Source organism: Eurypyga helias, unplaced genomic scaffold (genome assembly GCF_000690775.1).
Source record: "Eurypyga helias isolate BGI_N326 unplaced genomic scaffold, ASM69077v1 scaffold8679, whole genome shotgun sequence".
NCBI classification, from domain to species: Eukaryota; Metazoa; Chordata; class Aves; order Eurypygiformes; family Eurypygidae; genus Eurypyga; species Eurypyga helias.
In genome coordinates, this window is record NW_010274018.1 from 136,541 (window position 1) to 158,133 (window position 21,593).

General features: G+C 44.2%; 1 protein-coding gene across 1 annotated transcript in view; it reads right to left on the reverse strand.

Moving 5' to 3' along the window:
- The window catches only part of TMEM178B (transmembrane protein 178B), a gene marked incomplete at its 5' end in the record, with an annotated part of 157,830 nt that extends 136,540 nt beyond the window's left edge, over positions 1-21,290 (reverse strand). Inside the window, one exon of the mRNA XM_010159685.1 lies at positions 21,177-21,290. Coding sequence (XP_010157987.1) covers positions 21,177-21,290 — 114 coding nt within the window. The remainder of the gene's footprint in view (positions 1-21,176) is intronic.
- Between the last annotated feature and the right edge of the window lie 303 nt (positions 21,291-21,593).

The window sequence follows — 21,593 nt, forward strand, 5'->3', positions numbered from 1 at the left end:
AGCTTTCTGTGCACTACTCCCTAACAAATGAAATCTCTGGGACAGAGAGTCTCTCTCAAATGGCCAATGTTCTTTCTAACCGAGCAGAGATCATCCCTCCCCTCTCCACATGTTAAAAAGCCAGTTAAGACTCTAAAGTGGGCAATAACCACCATGAGGTTAGGTCAGCCATAGAAACTTCTCTTACACCCTTTGGATGATGCATGATGTCTCTTGTCCTGGTTCCCCGCAAAGGAGGGCCATGAGCTGGGAAACAGAGCTTTCAGGAGAGTCATGTCCATGCTGGGGAGACATCCATGACAAAAGCCCAGCCCAGCATTTATTGAAGAACGCCGCCAAGATGTTCTTGATCAACAATGAAGGGAATTGCGCTGCAGCCCAAGCAACTGCAACGCCAGTCAAATGTATCCAACTATTTAGGACAGAGCAGGAAGCAGTCCCAGAGGAGGAGAACAGCTGCTTCTTTCCCCAGAGAGGGAAACACGCAGGTTTTTTTTCAGAGATCCATCAGCTTGCTGCTGCCGAAGGCTTCCCGAAGACATACTACATCAGCATGTTCACCCATCACTTTGTTCCTGCTACTGCCCGAAATAGTCTTGTTTATTTGTGAGCAGCCACAGCTGGAAACAGGGTTATTTGTGTGGTTTGTGTCATTATGCCTTAATCCTTGCAGTGAACAAAATCCACAGTGATTATGAAAATAATTTGCTGGTGATGTAAATTTGTAAAGCGCAGCGAACTTCCTACTTGTTTTGCACTAGGAAGTGTTTGTTACTGGAAATACGAAGGTAAAAAATTATTCGTGGATTTCAGCATTTACATGTTGATTTCAATTTTACATCAAATGTTTGCCGTAGTGATTTCAAAATTTGCCAGAATTAACAGCAACAATCGATACTGAGAACATCCACCTTGACATGTACTTAAAGGATATTAAGAAAGCGAAGCCTTAAATTTGTCCCTAAGGGAGTGTGAGATAACACACAACACAGTTACAGCAAACTAATTCGATCTTTATCATCAATATTTTTAATGTAAACTGAAAAATACAATCTTTTTTTAATATTAGCTACATCAAACCAGAAGTGCAAGCACATAAAGGGTGGATTCTGTGCATTACTGTTAATAAATAACTTCTGTGCACCATTAATAATATGCTAATAACATTCAGTTCATAACGCTGATATTCCTCAGATACTAGAACTGTGTGACAGCTGTGCCTGAATTTTATTCTGCAAGTGATTCAACAAGAATAATAACTAACTAGTTATTTTCTTCTCTTTTGTAAGTAGAACGTAACAAAAGATATCCCTGTGATAAAACTGGGAAATGACACCAAAAGGTTACAAAAAGTAACTCCATCATGCAGATAGCCCCCTCGTCGTCAGACTCTGCAGCAATCACGTGTCAAAAGCCCTCCCTACAGTTAACGCGCCTCTACAAGCGAGGTTCACGAAATCAGCCTAGTTTTCCTACCTAAGAAATAATTTGCAAGAAATTCACATGCCGGCCGGCTCTACCACCCACTCGGAAGGATGCTGTGACACGGCGCTACCAGACTTTCTGTGGCTCTGAAGACAGAGCAGTGCTGTCAGAGCCCGAGAGCTGCCAAAGCAGCGCATGAAGGACCCGAGCAGCCTGGCAGAGTAACTGCTGCCTGCAGCAGCCTGAGGCTGAAGCCATGGGGATGGGGACAGGATGCTGACATTACACTGTGTGCAACATTAGATCTTCCTCAAACACTTACCTTGTAATCTAACTGTTGAAGAACCAGCCTGTCACAGGTGTGCTCTGGAACTTGGCTGGTAAGAAAGCAGAAGCCAAGTCACCTCTTGACTCGCAGTCAATCCCCTGCCCGCCCACCCACAGCCACTACCACGTAGCTCCTGCTGCCTCCCAGAGTCATTGGGGGCTTGTGCTGGGCAAAAGCACTGACAGCAGCTCCTGGAAAAAGCCCCAGCCTAGCGCTGCAAGTCTTACTAGCAAGACGTGGAGAGAAGACATAAGAGAAGCTGAGCAAACACCAGGTGTACAGACATGTTTCATCCCCTAAGAAGTTCATGAGAACTGCCCTATTACCTACTTGCTAATAGCAAACTGCTGACTGCCTCCCTTAGGGAAACATGTTCAGTACGAAAACACCCATATCCAATGGATAAATACCCAATACTCAAACGTCTGAGAGATGAAGCAGCCAACAAAAGCACAGCAACAGGGCTGAAGGGAAGCAGTATGAGAATTTAACAAACGTACTGACTATCATCATCAGGATTCACGACTTTTTAAAGGAAGGATTTTAACGTCTGGCTGCTGTGACTTCTGCATGGTAACTCCTAAATCCTATTAGGTAGTTACAGAGGAATTTTTTTCTTTAATTACTGTAGATTAGAAGCCAATAATGGAGGAAGAAAAAATTAAACTGAGAACTAGTTTTGAGAAAGGACAACAGATGAGTCTACTTCTTTTTTAAACACATAAAACTGAAAATTCAACTCATTGCAAGTATATGCCATTTTGTGTAATTACAGTCCTCAATCTTCTCCTGAAAGACAAGCTGTTTTTCCTATGTTTGGTCTACAGGGAGTTCTGAAAATAAGCAGTCATCTTTCTCTAAAAATTCTGGATTATCTCAGATTTCTCTAATGTGCTCTTATAAAAATGAAACTCAAGCACTACATTTTTATACAATAATAGTGTGACTTGATGATGGCGCTGTCAAACATCTTGCTAGCATGTAAAACATCCATGTGAACTCAAAGCCATAAAGCCCACATTGCCTGAATAAACGAGGCTTTGCCTGCAGTATAATCATGTTCCACTTGGAGCTAAACAGTTTTGCATTACTAACCCACTCCAGAATCAAAACAGGCTTGTGTCGGTTATCATGGGTGTCTGAAAGAGTCTGTTTCAGGACTGAAAACAGGGATAGAGGACAAAAGTATATTGCACAGCCCAAGAGGAAAATTGTAAGGTCTGTTTAGTCCTTTGACTCTTGCCAAGAGCTGATACCAGGCAGGCTGATACCTGGAGTACCAGCCACACACTCCAGCAGCAACCGCTGCCACCAAATGTTGCTCCCAAGCCCTCTGCCAGCCCCACTAAAGGCCACCATCGTACCCCATAATCTTCTGCAAGATATGCCAGCAAGCCAGTGAAGAAGGGACCATGTTGCCTGCCCAGCTCCAGCTGGTATTTTAAATGGTTCATACAGAGAATTATTTAGAGTTCTTCACCCATTCATCCTGCTGAGAAGTCAGCTTGCCACTACTCACCTCTCTCAGATTAAAGGAAACTCAGTCTCTTCTGTCCTTTGACTGCTACCACAGGCAGAGGCAGGGAAATGAACCCAAGTATCTGAGATACCAGGCGATCCCAGCCCAGGTGTAGACTCTTGCCCTCAGCATATGTACAACTAGATTATGTAATGGTATGTAAATTAAGAACCAATCAAGAATAGATAGGAGGCACTAATATGATAATTACGTTGTAAAACATGTACAAAAGACATCATGGTGACAATTTCCTGTGTTACTTCATTTGTGGAAAATCCACCTAGCACCCAGGTCTGAATAAAACCAGTATCTACCCTAAGTGCGTGAAAATTGGTCTGTTGCACATTGGGTAACAAATCTACTTTTTGGACAACACAAGTGCTTTTAAATTTCACCACAGTAAGGTTTATCCCAGGATTATAATTCTACTGCTTTTGGAACACCATCATCAACTGTATGTGTGAAGGAAACTTTTCACACGTAGCAAAATGTATCCAGTACTATGGTGCAATTTTACACAGAACCTTTTCTCCATGAGTTGGTTCCCAGCCAAAGTTCTCTCCTCCAGTAAGAAAGCAGCATCTTCACTGGAAATCTCAGGTCTAACTAGCACAGAAACAATAAGTACAGCTAAATCTGCCAAAGGGACATCTTTTTTGGGGCAACTGCCTATACTAGGAGATATTGCTGCACATGTAATAGCCAGATGCTGACAATCTTACTCAGGCTGCTAAGGAATGCTGAGCTCTTTCCCAATGCCCATTAAGCCTTTTCAAGCTTACTTCATGTAAGACATCTCAAAATCATAGAATCGGTTGGGTTGGAAGGGACCTTACAGACCATCTAGTTCCAACCCCCCTGCCATGGGCAGGGACACCTTCCACTAGACCAGGTTGCTCCAAGCCTCATCCAGCCTGGCCTTGAACACTTCCAGGGATGGGGCATCCACAGCTTCTCTGGGCAACCTGTCCCAGTGCCTCACCACCCTCTCCAGGAAGAACTTCTTCCTGATACCCAATCTGAACCTCCCCACTTTCAAGTTAAACCCATTACCCCTTGGCCTGTCACTACAGACCCTTGTAAAAAGTCCCCCCCAGCTTCCTTGTACCCCCTTCAGGTACTGGAAGGTGCTATAAGGTCTCCCCGGAGCCTTCCCTTCTCCAGGCTGAGCAAGCCCAACCCTCTCAACCCTTCATCACAGGAGAGGTGCTCCAGCCTCCGGGAGTCCAGAGGAGGGCCGTGTACCCCATTTCATTTCCCGCTGAAAAAGCACATGCTTTTATAAAGTAAATAGCTCATTGATGTCAAAACCATGCTCCAGATACAGGACTGTTTTTTATCAAAGCTAACAGGGCTTCCTTCTCTGCGTGCTTTCCGATGGCTGCCTAAAGGTCATCATTTTCTCTACAGCCACTGATTTTGCATGTGCAACAGAGGATGCAAAATATGCTTATGAGGTTTTCTCCCCCCTTTGTAAATATAGCCTGGAATTCTAGCATATGTGCCTGCTCTTGGCACTGACAAGGTCAAGGACACGGAAAAAACGCCATGCTGCCTTCCTATTTCAAGTCACAGGGGTCACCAAAATGTCATGACTTCGAAATGGATGGAAAGCAATGCCAGCACCATAGGCAAAAGGGTTTACAAAAGAATTAATAAACAACTATCACTTCTCTTGCCTCAGGACTTTTCTGGATAAATTATTACTCTTTAAAGCAGTGTACTGTGAGTAAGCTGTCTGACTCCCATTAACATTAGTAGCAGTGGCACAGCATAAACTTTATGTGCCAGTTCTAAGGATTAATCACAGAGTCATATCTGTAGGGCACTTGCTTTGAACACTGAAAAATCTGCAACGGAACTCTTCTTTGTCAGACTCTTCTTTGGGAAAAAAAAAAAAAATCCCAAGGAAGAAGTGGGTGGGATGCTGGCTAAGCCGCCTCTTAACCCACCAGCATTTCCCCCATAACTCTTAATGGAACAGTAAATAACAAGTGAAAACATTAAATAGCTCATTTTTGGTGCATCTCCAGTAATATTAGCCAAGGTATGGGAGCAAGAAGGGATTTTTTTGGAGCAGGAAGAAAGGATGAAAGAAATGACAAAAATAATGCAATAAATGTGCAAACAAGATGAGATTTTATTTTAAAAAGGATGAAAGCTGGAACGCTTGAGAAAAATTTCCATGTATGGATTTGGAAATCTAAAAATAACACCTCATTTAATACCAAAAAAAATGACAACTGACCCTAGAATAGATGGTGATGAATACATTCACCATCAAATTTTCTCTATTCTCTCTTCCCTTCTGTGCTTGCTGGCACCTTCCCCCTACCCGCCCCTTGCCATTTTCCCAAGGAGGGAGGAGAGGCAATAGTTTCTGAGCAGCCTCAGAGCACCTCTGGCAGAGCAGGACAGCCACGACAGCTCAGGCTTAGCAAGAGTGCGCCTCCGTCAACTCAGGGCTTGTTACTGTTTGCCAGAGGTGCTGGGATTTTGTCTCATTCGATGCTACAGTGAAAAATTTCCACCTCCTGTGTTTTCCACATGATATTGCTCCATAAGCTTTTAGACTGCCCTTTTTGTAGCTCTTTTGTTCTCCTCCACTCAGCAGCAGTACCGCTCTCTGGCACAGGCTTTCATTTTGGTAAAACCCACAGAAGGACCCACACAGGGGCATCACCAGGGAAAAGGGGAGCTTAGGGGTGCAGCCAGCCCTTAGACCTCAGCACCTTCAGCCCACTCCTCCGGCAGCCCACAGACAGCCAAAATCCCAGACTCTACACTAACTCTGTTTCTCTCTCTCCACACCTAAGAGCTCACTGGTCCATCCAGAGCGCTCTTGCTCTCCAGTGAAATCTACTGCTGCAACTTCTCAGGGCCAGTCTGCCAGGCACAGTTACAACATGCTTGCATCAGGGGCCAAAGTGCTCCTACATAGCTGTGTGAGGAGAAGCATATAAATGCATCACACAGGCACTATCAGCCCCAAAACTGGGGGCTGGATAAACCCAAGGACGTAAAGATCAGGGCCATGAGTTGAACTCAGGCCCTACGAACGACCGCTAGTCTGCAGGACCTGACCACCTCCAGGAGAGCACGACACTGAAGCAAGACGTGTCCTGACCCACGTGGCAGCCCCCGGATCAGAGATGCATGGCTGCAGCTGCAATACTGCTACAGTTCCGGAACCGCAGGGCAATACTGCAGGGAAGGCTTGAGACAGAGCAGCAAAGCTGTCTGAAGACAAGAGTGCACCACACCAACGGGGGATCAGCTCTGACTAGAACAACAGTTTGTACACGGTGATTAAGCACGCTGTCGTGGCTGTAACTGGGAAAAGTGCCCAGTACTTGCCTGCAGCATGCCTGGTTTTACCCGGTGCTGTCAAGTCTCTTGCTTTCACAAGCAATACATTATTTCAGCCTTCCCATACACACATACCCCCAAATAAAGAAAAAACTCATCTTGCTGCAGGAGCCAATGTTCTGTCCCTACTGTCCGTTCATTCACACCAGAGGCCCACCAGAACCGGTCCCATCCAACTGTGTCTCATTTACTTTTATTGACCATGCCAGCATTGTAGCAAGAGAAACAAAACAACACACTGAATTCAGAACTGAAAAATCAGTTTTCCACTCCTCCATAAAAGAACGAGTCAATCATCAGCTATTGATATTTCTAGCAGTAATATTACACTTATGCTGCTTACTCTCCTGTGCCATCTGTCATATATCCCAGACATCCACACGCAGGGAGGTGTAAGATGGGTATGTACAGTAGTGTATGCACACTAACTTGGTGCTCTGAGTAGCCAGTGATCCTACCAGCACAGCTGTTTTGTTGGCAATACTGCATGCTGACAGTACTTCACCAAGTTTTGAGACCTGAATGCAACAGTCAGCAAGCCTTTCAGCAGGTAGCACGTGGTCAGGAAATGGAGTCCAGGCTGTCCACACGCTGTCCAGTCATGCCGTACACCTCCAAGGTTTACTAGGGTTCAGTGCACTGGCGTGGCTGTGTCCCACCGGGTTGACAGTGTGATCTAGCAACACCTACATGAAACTAATCATCCCACCCCTAGACTTTTATGTAATCAGAGATGTGTACTAACACCAAAGCGTAATTCCATTTTCACGTCACCTGCAGCTCTGCGCCGCATCCTGTGGCCTAGGACATACATATGCCCCAAGCTGCATGGCACAGCAGCCAGTGTCATGGACCGCTGGTAAACAACAGCACACCTAGCCTTGGACAAATAGCTTGCCAGGAACCTCCACACACATACCTCAAGGCACATCTACCTGATGTGTGATCCTCATGTCTGTGCTAACATCATCTCTCTGATGGGGTTGGTATAAGTAACGTGTAGCCAAGAGCTCTTCTATGTGTCCCTTGGTACTTTGGGTTTGGGAGCTGCCTGCTAGCTATCAGCATCAAACATACTTTTAATTGCTGTTCCTGTTTTGTCATTCAGTCGAAATGAAGAGATTGATCCCTATCGATCTGTGGAAAGGCTTGCTTTGTTTGCTCAACCTTTCTGTTGCTTATCAGGGTTGTGCCAAGAGTTTGACACACAGACTGAGAAGTAAATTTTAAAAAAAGTAATGAGTGAGTGATGGCAAACTCGTGCCAGTCTCATTCACGTTCAGACTTTGCTGCAAAAGTAAAGTGACAGAGGCAACAGCTTCTGGTTATTGTCTCAGTAGTGCCAGCGATGTCAGGAATTTGTTTTTCACATGAGTCTAATGCATCCACGTTGATGCATAATAAATGGAGGAGAGAGGTTCTCTCTGTAGGCAAAGGAGCATCTAGGTATCGCATTTTTACTGCCCCCAGCAGCTTCTCCATTATTCTCTGTTTTCTCTTTTAGCTTCTCCCCAGGTGTTTACACACATCACCTTGGCTTCCTTATTCATATTCTTAAAGGCACCACTAAAAGCTCATCCAATTGCATCCTCAGAAGAAGAAGAAAAAAAAAAACCCACCAAACAGTGTCCCAGTTGTACAAAGGGTTCTTCTCTTCACTCACTGCTCCCCAAGGCTGTAAGAGTCCTGCTCGTACACCTGGGAGTGTTTTCTGTATTCATGCCTATAACACAGGAATAAAAGACTTGGAAAGCAGCAACGTTCCTCTGGCTGCCAACCATGTCACTAAACAGCCACTCACCAGATGTCTTTCCCTTTCTATTAACATCAAAACGATAGCAGCTATCAAAGCTGGCGGCTTTCTATCCCAAACCCCACCAAGAGGAGATTGCTGTGTGGGTCACAGCCCTCTGCAGATCATTTGGGGCCAGGTCAGCATCCTACCTGTATCCTCTTTGTCTGAAGGTCCTTCTGCCAAATTCACAGTCAAGTTTGCAATTCTTATAGGCCATTGCTGCCTGGGACTAGCTCTCCCTGGTCCCCCAGTCAGGTAGAACCCTTTCAGCTAACACATCTCTTCTGGGGACTACGCCATCAGGTTTAGGGACCTCCCAGACCTTACTACAGGGCCATAGCCCCTACAACAATATCTACTGTGCCTTCTCTAAGCATTGCTTTTGTACAGCACAGATGAGCTCTTCTGCTCTGTGAGACAAGGACAGCAAAACACTCATAGCGAATCCTACAAGCTGATGATAAAAGGCCTCTCCTTTCTGGCTAGTAAGATACTGAGTCTCCCCCAATACTGAAGGGAAAAAAAAAAGGAAGAATATCCTTAAACTGCACACGGTGTCATCAGACTGCCATAAAACTGGGTTTCATTTACCTCTGGAACTCTACTCTCCCACTTGCATAGGGGATGCCTTCCTGTGGCAAGCCAAGGCCAGAACTGTTAAATCAGAGAACCCTACAAACTAGCAGCCAAAGAGATACCTCAAATGATCGAATCCATCTATGCATCACAGCTTTTCAAAGTGCTCCTGCCTGTACCACCTTGGTCCATCAAAAAGCTTCACCTAGCTTCACTAGCAGACCTGTCAATTCAGCTGTTCAGAGAGACACTGACTCCTCCCAGAATACTTTGGGAGAACTACTCCAAAAAGCTAATTCTATTGCCATATCAAGTAATTTGTGCATTTCCCCACTCTGTTCCTTGTTACGAAAGACTTTAGCATGAATTGTCTGCTTCTTAAAAAAAATCCCCAATTCCTTCTACATTAAAAAAAAAAAAGTCCAGTCCTCCCTGGAAGTGATGCTGCCACAGACTTTACCACTTCATCAACTCAAGTCAGTGCAGAGGGATAGTGCTCCAGTGAAGGGTTAAGTGTCACAGCCAAGGCTTATTTACTGAATAAAAATACTGGTTTCATGCAGAGACTTAAACAGCAATAAAATACATCAGAAATAGTCAACAAGTAGGTCTTGATACACTGAATTCCATGAGGGATGGATAGCGCCAAAACAAGCTGAAGATCAGTTTAACCTGGGTTTATGGTGAAATAAATCACAGGTAGCTCTACCATGCCCTGGCAGTGGATGGTTCACAGCTAGTAATCGTGGTGCAGGACCGTACCTGCCAGTGAATCACTTTCTTACCCATGCCATCTTGAGATGAAGTGCAGAGCTGGCTGTGACCACTCTGCTGGCCAAGGGGGATTCACCATACAGGACAGGTTCTCCCCAGGCCATCTCAGGAAGGCCATTTTGAAATTTTTTGCCTACAGTTTTTCATTCAGTGTGCATTTCTCCTTTCAGGTTATTTCATAGCTCTGTAACAGGACTAATAATTATTATTTCTCAAAATGTACTCATTTGATTACTTTTCAAATTCAATGAGAGTTAAGATTACTCGCAGGTAAATCTCAGAGTACCAGCATGTTATTCTTGCTGTGCGTAACAGTTGTCATGACAATCAGCAAGGACACCGGTTCAGAGTCCAATTCACGTGTGACAGGAAATCCACAGCACCTACACATATTCTAATGGAGAGAATTTTTGAAATTATTATTGATTCTAGTTGCTCACCCTCAGATATCTCCAAGGGCCTGGTTTTCAGCAGGTGCTAAGGAATCCCCATGTTGTATATCTTAATTCACTACCAGCCTTTTGCCATTGTTACTCAGATAGAATCACCACCTACATATATAATGGAATCTGGGTTTGGCCAGTAAGCTGTCACTTGATTTTATTTCTTTATTTTTAAGATCTTTAGACAGAGCATTATCCTTGATATAGGGTTTTTGCAATGGTCTTTTCTAGGAGATATGCTGCATACTCTCTGGCACTACAGGAGGCAGCATTGTCTAGCACTTAGAGCAGTGGGAGTCCAAAGAGTAGAGATCTGTTCTAACTCTCCCACTCACTCTCTGCATGACATTTAGCAGGTCAATTACCTTCTCTAACTCGTGACACATGTGAAATCGGTGTACTTGGGTCATATTCCTCCTTTGGTACCCTGTTCAAGTCAGAAGGATACTGAATAAATAACAATGCCTGAGTGTTTCAAGATGCTGGGATGGATGGTGTACTACACACTGTCAGCAGCATTAACAGAAAAGCATAATTATGGAATTTGTTCATTTCCCCTGAGATACTAAAAAGTCTAAAATCTCAAAGAGCACTTTTGTTTTTCTGAAATCTATTGAGTGTTTTGCACCCAGATGCTGATTTTACGTCATTTTTATCTTAGAATATCTATTCTTGTTTCAGTAGTATTATTATTCTGGTATAAATATAAGCAGAACCAAACTCTCAGTCCCCAGCCTATTGCTTCCTTCCAATTAAGATCTTTGTGCATATAGATTCATACCACTACTGACTTCCTCCCAATACTGGAAAAAGAAAGATGAAGCCTTGCCTTGGCAATTTAACACTTTTCTTCCCATGGCAACAATCAGGCATGACAGTGAGTTATAAAGAATGGCATTACATCATGCTCAAATATATGACTCTAACATGCTGCAGAATGGATTTTACAAGGAAGACTGATTTAGTATGTGCCTATGATGAGTGAAGAGCAGCTAGTACCGAGCTAATGCATTGCTAAAGACTGCATGAGATAAAACCAGTAATTCAGCTACCTCCATGTCCCCCCATGTAAAATTTTAATAAACCCAGTCTTATGGGAAGAAAGAAAAGTCAGGGACCCTACTGAATTATTTACAGCCTTAGTTGTATATGGCAAAGAAGTCCTTCTTTGGTCAGTAAGTGATATTCTTCCATTGATTTCCTTCTCTCAGAATATCTAGGTGAGAAGCAAGTTTGAAGGAAAAAAAAAAAACAAAACAAAAAAAAGGAAACAGGGATGCAAAGGGCAAGCCAGAAAAGACAAAGCTGATGGAGTCAGAGATGAGAGAGTTTGTATTTATGAAAGAGATATTGATCAATTGCACACACTAGCAGCAGATAGACTCAAATTAGCTGTCATAATTCCAGTGATGCAGAGGGACATGCAGGCTCAAGCTCCATTAAATATAACCTACATCCAGAGCAGCCAGATGAGATTTGAGAGACTGAACTCTCAAGTCCCACAGGAGATACCTACAGTTGATTTATATTCCTGATTTCCTATTCCCTCACCAACTGTGCAATCAGTTCCTGGAGGTGGGCAGGGAATAATTGAACAGCTGAACTGTGATTCACCTAGCCAATTAAGGAGTCTTGGGATGGGCCCTACAACAAATCCTTCAGCTTCATCCAGTCTTCCCGTGTCAGAACTTCATTCAGCTCTGACAATGTGGCCGAAGTCATCACGGCCCAGTTAACAATATAAGAACCTGAGGATGTAAAGCTGCATTATAGTTTTCACACATTTTAGACCTTTTCAAAGTAGCAAGTAGGAGGATGCCCTGGTTGTACATGAGAATTGGGTTTATTCTGTAATTCAGTGTACAAAGAGCATCACTGCAAAACAGTAATTAAAATGGCAACCACTGCCTAGGAGCTATCAACATATAAAAATCACCTACATGTTTCAGCCTGCAGCTTCTGTCAGGGTCATAGCCGGGTTGTTGGATTCTAAGTTTGTTGGCATCCATCTCACGCTGGCTGCTGTGATGTTCCCTGGTGGATGGTGCATGGCTTTGTGAACAAATCACAATAATCTCATTTCCAAAATGTTCCACTTAAGTCTTCCTTCTTTCGCTGAGGCAAGGAAGCACTTACTTCTCATTACCAACTCTGTGTGGGGCATGTGGCATGTAATCACCTTGAAATATTTAACTGGCTGGCTTTCATCTCGGTAACAGTGTGGGGTGGGGCATCAGACTGGGGTATAAATAAACTGGGATATAAATCACCATAAACCAGGCATTAAATTGGTATATAAATCAAAAATTATAGAAGTCAGATGGAAGAGACCCATTAAATCATCCTGTTTGTTCTTTCCTATGTTCTCACCCTAAGAATGCACAAGGTATCATTCTTGATTAGCCAAGAGACATAGAAAAACGCCCATCTCTCCCCCTCTGTGTCTCTCAAGAGGGAGAGAAGGGAAACAGAGAGCTCTGTATGCATATTAATAAAGCTATATTTTGACTGGCTGAATGACTGGAAATGATTAGCGATGGTATGTTTTACCTGTCAACATCTCCACATGGCAACAGGCAGAATGTCTCTAATCCTCCTTCGCAAAAAATCACCAGTAAGGCTGGAGGGGGTTGGCTCTCAATTTTCCTGCACTCAGAACAGCTCCATAAATACCCTAAGACTCTTCTCAATAATGAGGATGCCTTCTTTTTCCCCTGATATAACAGTGGGAGACAATGTAAAACATCACCTCAGGGAAGGTGAATCCATTGCCTCCTCTTACAAATAAAATAAAAAAACACCACACCAAAAAGCAAACAAAAAATATCAAAACATTATGAAGGCTTCCAAGCAAAGCATGCCAAAATGAGGAAATACGAGACTGTGACCCTTTGAAAGGGTGGGTGTGAAAGGTAAAAAACACATGCAGCCACTCTGGCAAAGAGCTGTCAGCTGACATACAGCTCCTCCTCACTCTCACACAAGCACTCTCCTCTGCACTAACCCCAACAGCCCTTGGTGGTAAGTCAATTAGTGTAGGAAATCTCTTTAGAGGTGGTCCCTAGCCATGTTTGCCTCATTTACTCTGACCCAGTGAGAGTTGGGTGACCATGTGAAGTCTGATTTACAGAGCAGTTGCCATGAAAGTCAATGGGAGCTGTGCTCTGGACATACAAAAAGCTATTTAATACCAAGAAGTGTAAAAACCAAGACTTGATCTCCAACTGGATACCCAAAAAACCCAAGCCAGTTAACTTTGATTGCCAGACCTAAAATAGGAATTACAGCCCACCTCAAGAAGTTATCAGATATTCATATATTTATGTTTACATGCCATGCTTCAGTATAATAATTAGAAGAGTGCCAGAGCTCACAGAGTGGTTAACTCTGTCTTTGGATCAGGAGTTCTGTATTCTGCAATAAAGAGGCCAGCAGCCATACGTTAAGCAATGAAAAAGAGAGCAAACACTGAAGACATCATTGAACGGAAACAGAATATCCCAGAGGTATGGAAAAAGGCAGGGGTCCTGTAGAAAACACAGTATGTGATTACGGTAATTAAAGACTTGATAATGAGCGTGTTCAGAAGAGATAAATGAAGGCCAAGTATGCAGCCTGAACTATGTCATCTCCTAACTCCACATGCTTGTCTTTGCAGCCTTAAAAGTGTTTCTCATTTTCGGTTGTTAGCTTTAAAACAAACAACAAGCTGCAAAGCAGGAATCCTAGTGTGGGGTTTCTTCCTGATGCAGAAGAGCGGGGAGTGGCTCATCAGCAGAGTAAGACTCCTCCGATTCACCTCTGAGCCCCGTTACCTGAACTGTGGGAAGAACCTGCTGGCTGAAGGAGCAGGATAAGACCTCCCCTCTGCCAGTGTTGCACAGCTGTGTTAGCAGGAGATGCACAGGAAGACTCCCGACTTGCACACTTCAAACAGGGCTTTGGAGGGGATCCTTCCCTGTTCATTCCCCTCCAACGCACACAAACAACTGAAAGCTTGGCCACTGTAGCACCTTACCTTCCAAATTGTTCCAGTCCACTGCTCCAGCCCTTATCCCAGTCTCAATGTTCAATAATTCCTTGTCTCACCTCTCACAACTCACCAGCACAAAGTTTCACCCCTTTCCTTGTCCTCACTTCCTCCCTTCCCAAATCTTGACCATGTTTTCTACTCAGACACTCCTGTCAACTCAGGACTGGGAGGTCTAACTGACCTCCTCCCTTCCTCCCTCCCTGCATTTCTGTCTGTAAGCAGCAAAGGTAGTATGGGAAATAAAAAGTAGTATGTAGTTGGGAAAGCTATTCGCTAACATAGGTATTAAGGTCACAGCCATATTAGCAGATCCTAAGATGAAGCCTAGCAGAAAACAAAAAAATCTCTTACAGATTTTGAAATAGGTCTCAGATTGTGATGCCAAAACCCCCATTTTTACATCTTAGCTTGAAATAGTAGGATATGAAGAAAACCCTACAGCAGAGAGAGAGAGGGGGAAATGAGAAGGTCTGTCGCTACCACCTGGTCATTAGCCATGGGAATGATGAATATGATGGAGATCCAACAACACTAAACCTCCAGGCACGTGAGCACCTGTCGCCTGACTAACCTCCAGGACAGCTTCCCCATCTGCTTTAATAACCAATGCATTAAGGAATGACCTCATATTGTCAGCCAAATGGCAGAGACCAGCAAGACGGGGTCATACTTCAGAGTGTACCTCCATCTGGGGGTCAAGGTAGCTAATTAAAAATGAAACAGCACTTCCTTGTAGAGGGAAGATAGGAATGGAAGAAGACCCAAGGGAGCATGGGAGAGAGTATGGAAGAAGGAATCAAGAAAGTGGGATGCTGCCTATTTATTTCAAACACTGCTTTCAGTAGTGCCCAGGAAAAAGAAAAAAACAAAAGTAAAAATTCTCTCGGGTCAGCACTTACTAGAGATACAGCAATGAAATATTTATTGTTGCTTATAAAAGCAGACAGGGTCAGGCCCATGAGCTTACTGGTGTTACTAATGCATTGTCAAGCTATCAGCTGAGCGTCTGTGCAAATCTCAGCATCTTGTTCCGTGGACTGAGGTGGCTTGGGAAGCCAGTAGGAATTAGAAGTATAGAAATCAGTCTTTTCCAGAGTGCGAACTGTTGCCACTGCCATCAGTACCATAACTGACCTTCACCAAAGGAGACTTTTTCCAGTCCCCTCCCAGTAGTTTTACTAGTTATAAGAACATATCTGAGTGTTTTGTAGGCCTCAGTGCAAAAGCCTTAATCTCCTGCAAAGTTCAGACCATTAAGGCTGATAAAACCCATTCAGCTTTCAGTGTAGATGCTATATGAATTAAAATATTACCACTCTCTACATCCTGTAGAAATCCTTCATTTCCTCCATTGTTTTCTCCTCTCAGAATGTGCCAGGCTATTACTTTTGACTTCACAATTCATTTTTTATGCAAATGGCTTTCAGACCACCACAAACACCAGATTATTGCAGTTTTCAACAGCACAGATGAATGTTATCGTTCCAATTAACACAAGGCATTATGGTTCCTCTTCTCCTGACAATGCAGCTCTCCATGCCAATGCTCTGAATCCAGAGCTCATATCCTGTGGTCCCACAGTAGAAGCAGGGGGTAGGAGACAGGCAAAGGAGATCCCACAGTGCCAGACAAGGAGCACTTCCAAACAACCCAGGAAGTTCTAAACGTTTCTCAGGAAGCATCAGCTACCAATTTGTGAACAGGTTCTCTCTAAAGCAGTCTGGTGACACAATTTTTAAACTGTGCAGGAAGAGATCAGTTTCTATAGCAATTCCAGCCACCTTCTGCCCAGATGCGGCACTCTCCACATTCCTGGACACAAAACACTGGCTGCTGTGGATGGCAGGCCTAGGTGGCAATAACAAGCTGGAGAAGAGTAGACAAGCAGAAATTCCCTCTTTTATGGCCATGTTTAATCCAAAGTACAAATTCAGGTTTGTGATATATATATAGGGAGGAAGGATTAAACAGACTTAAACCCCCAGCTATCTACCTCGCACAATAGGCTCTGTGAGTCAGCAGAATAAAAGCTTTTGGAGAGAAGGAAGAATTTTTCACCACTCTTCTGATGAGGACTGTCATGCCATATAGCACAAGCCACTGGGAGCTCTGCCACACCAAGGCTGAGTGCCATGCAGCATTCGTCCTGTTTCAGAAGGAAGGCAATGGTTTGACTTGTTCTCTGAGAAAAAGAGATCTCATCAGCATCTTGTTTGTTTGCAGTGCTTTAAAGCCACAAGACTTTCTTCAGCTGCCTTGGAGATAAGGTAGCCCTGGAAAAAAAACCCTTTTACCCTTCCCTTGCCAAGACGACAGTGAGGAATACTGTGGAGTGACCCACAGCCCTGTGAGGCTCCAGTCAAGTCTGAGCCCCCAGCAGGCTGACCCAGAATCCTGTGGTACCTACACAGTTGTTCTTGTTGAAATCGTTCAAGGAACGGATACACAAAGAAGTCCCACAGCAAATACAAGTATGTTCGAAAGGTAAAAATGAGCGAGGAAGCATAAGGTTTAAACAAAAGAAGTTACAGGCAAAAATAAAACATCACCATGCTAGACTGACTCTAAGAAAATATGAAGACAATCCCTCTCCTCTTACCTGTATCTGCCTCCCTTTTGTGCACTGACTTCCTTGAAATAAGTTTTTAATCCTAACTTTCCCAGCAAGACAATAAATGCAGACAGCTGGCTTAGGCATACTTAGAAATTCCTCTCTACATCCATCCTCTGTGCCATGGTTACCCTTTTTCACAAAACAGTTGTTTAAGAGACTGCAGCAGCAGATCAGTTTAGAGCCTGTAACCAAACAGCCTGGGTTGTCTGTAGCCTGTCTGGAGAGGGGGGAAAAAGTAAAGACAATAGAAAGGAATGACTTTCCTACAGTACTTCTGGTGGTACAAAACAGCACGAACAGAACAGGTTTCTGTTCTGGTCCAAGTAGTAAGCAAGTAGACTAAATTCTCCCTGGGCTTTGAGTACCTTACCCCTCAGGGGCTTTAGAGCAGCGCTGGTGGTTCCTGGAAGATGCCGAATCGAATCTATCACATCTCCTCTTTGCCTTGCTGGTACTACCATTTTCAAAGCAAACATAGCCTTTCACCTTTCTTTGCCATAATCTACTAGATAATGGTTTCCTGAAGTTTTGGGAACAAGAGAAAAAAAAATTAGCATCAATACAGTCTTTTTCATGGTCAACTTTCTTACGTTACAAGCACGCAGTTCAAGTGCCTACTCCATCACCTGAAATTGCCTTTCACCCCTCCCAATGCCTGTACCATAATCCACAACTCAAAACCCTGCCATGATCACTTTCCCCATGTTTTGTGAACACAAATCTGAAAACCAACCTACAAGAACAGCATAAAACACACGGAACCAAATATGTGAATAAATACAGAACTGTTCAGACATTTTTTTTTTTTAAGTTTCTGTTCTAATAATACATTCCTCCATATCGAAAAGCATCAGTGATGCTGCTGAAGTTTTTCAGAAGCCAGAATTATGGACCAAGTTTCTGTGCACAAGATTGGGGCCAAAATGTGACAAGGTAAATGTCTAATAGTGACTCAATCATACTATTACACTGGCGTCTTCCATGAGAAGACGGTTACTCGTGCTCAGGGTTGTTGCACACAGCCTTCCTTCTTTCCTCCCTTCCCCTCCGAGCTCATACAGACACTTGTTTTGTCCACTTAGATGAACGTTTACCTCCTGACAGGTACAAGCTGGTAATACTACCATCATCCTTCCCTCCATCCCCGTTTAACCAGAGGGAGTTGAGAGGAAGTGATTGCAGAGAAGTGAATTCCTATTTCTCCAGCTCATGCTGCCATAGACAATCAATTTGGAGCAAAGGTTCCATCTTGAAAATGTCAAACAGGATAAAAAAGTATAAAATCAAAAACTATGAAGTCAGCTCCAACCATTCCCTCCAGGTCCAGCTGCTCCTCTGGGTTCTTCTAGCATAGCTGGCAGCACAGCCAGAGGAATATACGCTTTCTGCTCTGACTGGTGCCATGGGTCCCCAGCCCCAAATGAATTGCCCCTCACTCATACCTGCAATTCAAGAGAAACTGCTGGAGCATCACTCCTGCCCACCAATATGAAAAAAGCAGTCTGCTAGGCACAGCTGTAGGCCTCTCTTCTGCTCTTCTACCCAGTACAGGTGCAAAGAAATAGATTTCCTTCCCAGACCCACAGTTTGCTCCCCATGCACCAGGGAAGGAAAATAACCACTACTGAAATACAGACACGTCAAAGGACGGCAGTAGCTTCAGCCTAGAAAAGGCATTCTCTTTTGTAGTGTGACCAGACACTCTGGTTTCCTTTTTCCGGTTCCTCTGAAATTCTCCAGGATGCCATTTTGCCCCAGTGTTCCCTCAGAAAATAGATTTGGGTTTGGGGTTTTTGTTCTTCTTTTCTTCCATCTTATGCCACAGATCTGAGAAATTACCCATGGCAAGAGCATAGCGAACATCAGGCCTGGGCCCTGCTCCTTCACCGATTGTCACAACACGCAGTGAAAGGGAAATTCTGAACAGAGAGTTGTTCAGAGGAAAATAATGGCCAGGCTGAACTGGAAATGTTCTTCTGCCTCAGGATGAGCAGTGGCGAGCTGAAGTAGCTGTGCCCTGGATGAAGCTAGTCCGGAAGTACAGAGCCAGGTCAGCTGCTAAGGCAGGGACTAAAATGACAGTGACTTTCTGAAGGGACTTCGTCTTACCCCACTTCACATCTACTCCACTGCAAACGTTTTCTGAAGGGAGAACATCCCTCTCAACCACAGCATTATTTGAAAAGATTGCTATGGTCCTTGTCTTTTAAAACGGATGTTTTACAGAAAAACAGCAAGGTCATCGTTCCTGCACAGAAAAGAATCATATAGGTTCTGTTTGTTCGTAAATGCAGCGGCCTCCAGGGTCCTCCAGTGGCTGACCACACACTCACCATTGCACCTAGCTGCTCTGGAGAAAAGTGAGCTTCAGCAAAGTTTTCTTTCCTGCCTTTAGAGAGAGAGATTCAAACTCCAGTTCTATCTACATCTACCTACACTTGTCTGACTCATCAACTAGCAAGCAAATCTGGGTCAGAAATATGCGTTCACACCCACACACCTGGTGTACCCTCCCCGGGGAGGGAACAAGCAGCCTCACCCTGAAAGTGCCTCAGACCAAATAAGATATGTAAATGTGTGAGCACAGTGTCTAGACTGCCCATTTGGAGACTGATGACCGCCCTACTGAAGGCCCCCACCAGCTGCTAACACACCAGGCTCAGGAACTCCATGATCTCACCAAGGAATGCACACATCAAGTGTCTTACATGGCCAGGCATATCGGTAATGCTACTAAAGTTTGGGGGAAACACTGTACAGACAGCTTCAGAATAAACCTTTACTTGAGCCATTGACAAGAGAAAGATGAACTCAATTAAGATAATAATTCCCACATTAAACAGTGAGATTCCCACTGGATGGTTGCAAAAAAGTCACTGTTGGTCACAGCAGCAGCAAACCCACAAAAAAGTCATAAAGCAAAGACCCTACTGCCACATGAACCCTAACAGAAGATGTCTTGGGGGGTGTGCTGCTTTTTGCCTACAGATGAGCAATGTCACCAGCAGAGATGACAAGTGGTAGCTGAAAACCTGAAGGGAACTGAACCACCCAATTTTCTCATTTCAGGACAAATAAGCACAGCATAGTATTTTGCAAAACCAGCTTCTTATAACCTTCTAAGAGGCATGAGTTCAACATCCCTGTTCTTCGTCATGTCACAGTTAGACTACATATTTATCCACAGACACATTTCCAAAAAATTCCCAGTTTAGCAAGACCTTCTAGAACTTTCTTAATGCTTTACCAGATTTGACTGGGCAGGCCTACAAGCACCAATGACTCTCAAACCAGGCCTGACCAGTACTGGAAAGGGACTATACCATTACACCTCTTCCTTCCCAGAGCTTAAAAGGGACTTTCCCAATGCAACAGCCACATAAGGCAGGAGTGAAATAGACCCTGGGTACAGCAAAGGTCTTGGCACATTTCTGAAGCTGACAGAGTCTGGCCAGCAGCTACTCACTACCACCTCTCAAGGTTTTCAATCAGACTCAGCATCCCTTGACCCCTGCCATCTTCAAGGAGCTGTTAACTGCTTCCACAGACACAGGAGCTCAGGACACTCATCAGTTCCCATGACTATGCAGTAACAAGAGCAAGTTGCTGTGGCATCCTTCCTTGTGAAATCCTACCTCTTCCATTTTGTCAGTGCAAACCTTTCTCCATCTCCAAGATGAGAAGGAGAAAAGCTTTGAGGCCAGCCAATACATCTCAAGGCAATTCCATCCCTGTCAGATCTTGTTGCTTCAGCAAATGTTACAAGTTGGTGACCACTGGTTACAGTTATCACTAAAGGCTAAGCTCCTTCCCTGTGCCTTAAAGGGGTGCAGCATTCCTCTTTCTACATCTTCAAGGGAGAGTGATGGCACACTCACCCAAGAGCTGCAGGCAGCAAGACATATTCTGCAACAAAAGTCAGCACCGAATTCTGCTGGAAGCAGGAAACTCCGCAGCAGCATGAACTGCATGAGAATACGCTCACGTACAGAGCATTCTACTGAACTAAAAAACAGGGCATTGATTTTGTTATTCATTTTTGTATTTAACTCAGTATTAATCTCTGCATATGAATGCCTCTTCCCTGACACCACTTTTTTATGCCTCAGCAGAATTTCTAGTCAGCAGCAGCAACAGAGATGTAGGTCCGAAGAACAAATCGATCGGTCTGCTACAAAGAATAACTGTATGCGAGAAGAGGGCTCTGAGCAGTCGTTGGTCAAAGCCTCTGTTGTTATTTATCAGAGAGTACCTCTGTCTGCACGCGAGGAGAACACCGAAGAAAGCCAGCAACACTTACGCAAGGCATGCCACTCATCCTGGCGGATTGTCTTGGTGATGTTGTAGGTGAGGTTCTTGGGAATGGTTGCTGAGGAGTAGTGGTACTTGATGTACGTGCACCGCTCAATTGCTCCTGGAAAGGGAAAAATGCAAAAGAGAAAGTGCTGTTAAATGAAAGCAACATGTCTTCCCAGCTGTAGAGCAGATGGGCTTGGCGTCCAAAAGCCCAGGCTAGGAGCAAAGCGATCCCTGCCATCAGTCCACTGTGACAACCAATGCTATCTTTGGCCCATGACAGGCATGAGCTACCTGTAGGGTAAGCTCACATCCAAACTTCTGATACACCAAAGGACCTGCAGTAGCTGCCAGTGCCTGCTTTCACCATCAGATATCTATGTGGCAAATCACCTTCTCTTTCTCCTCCCCGCCGCCACCC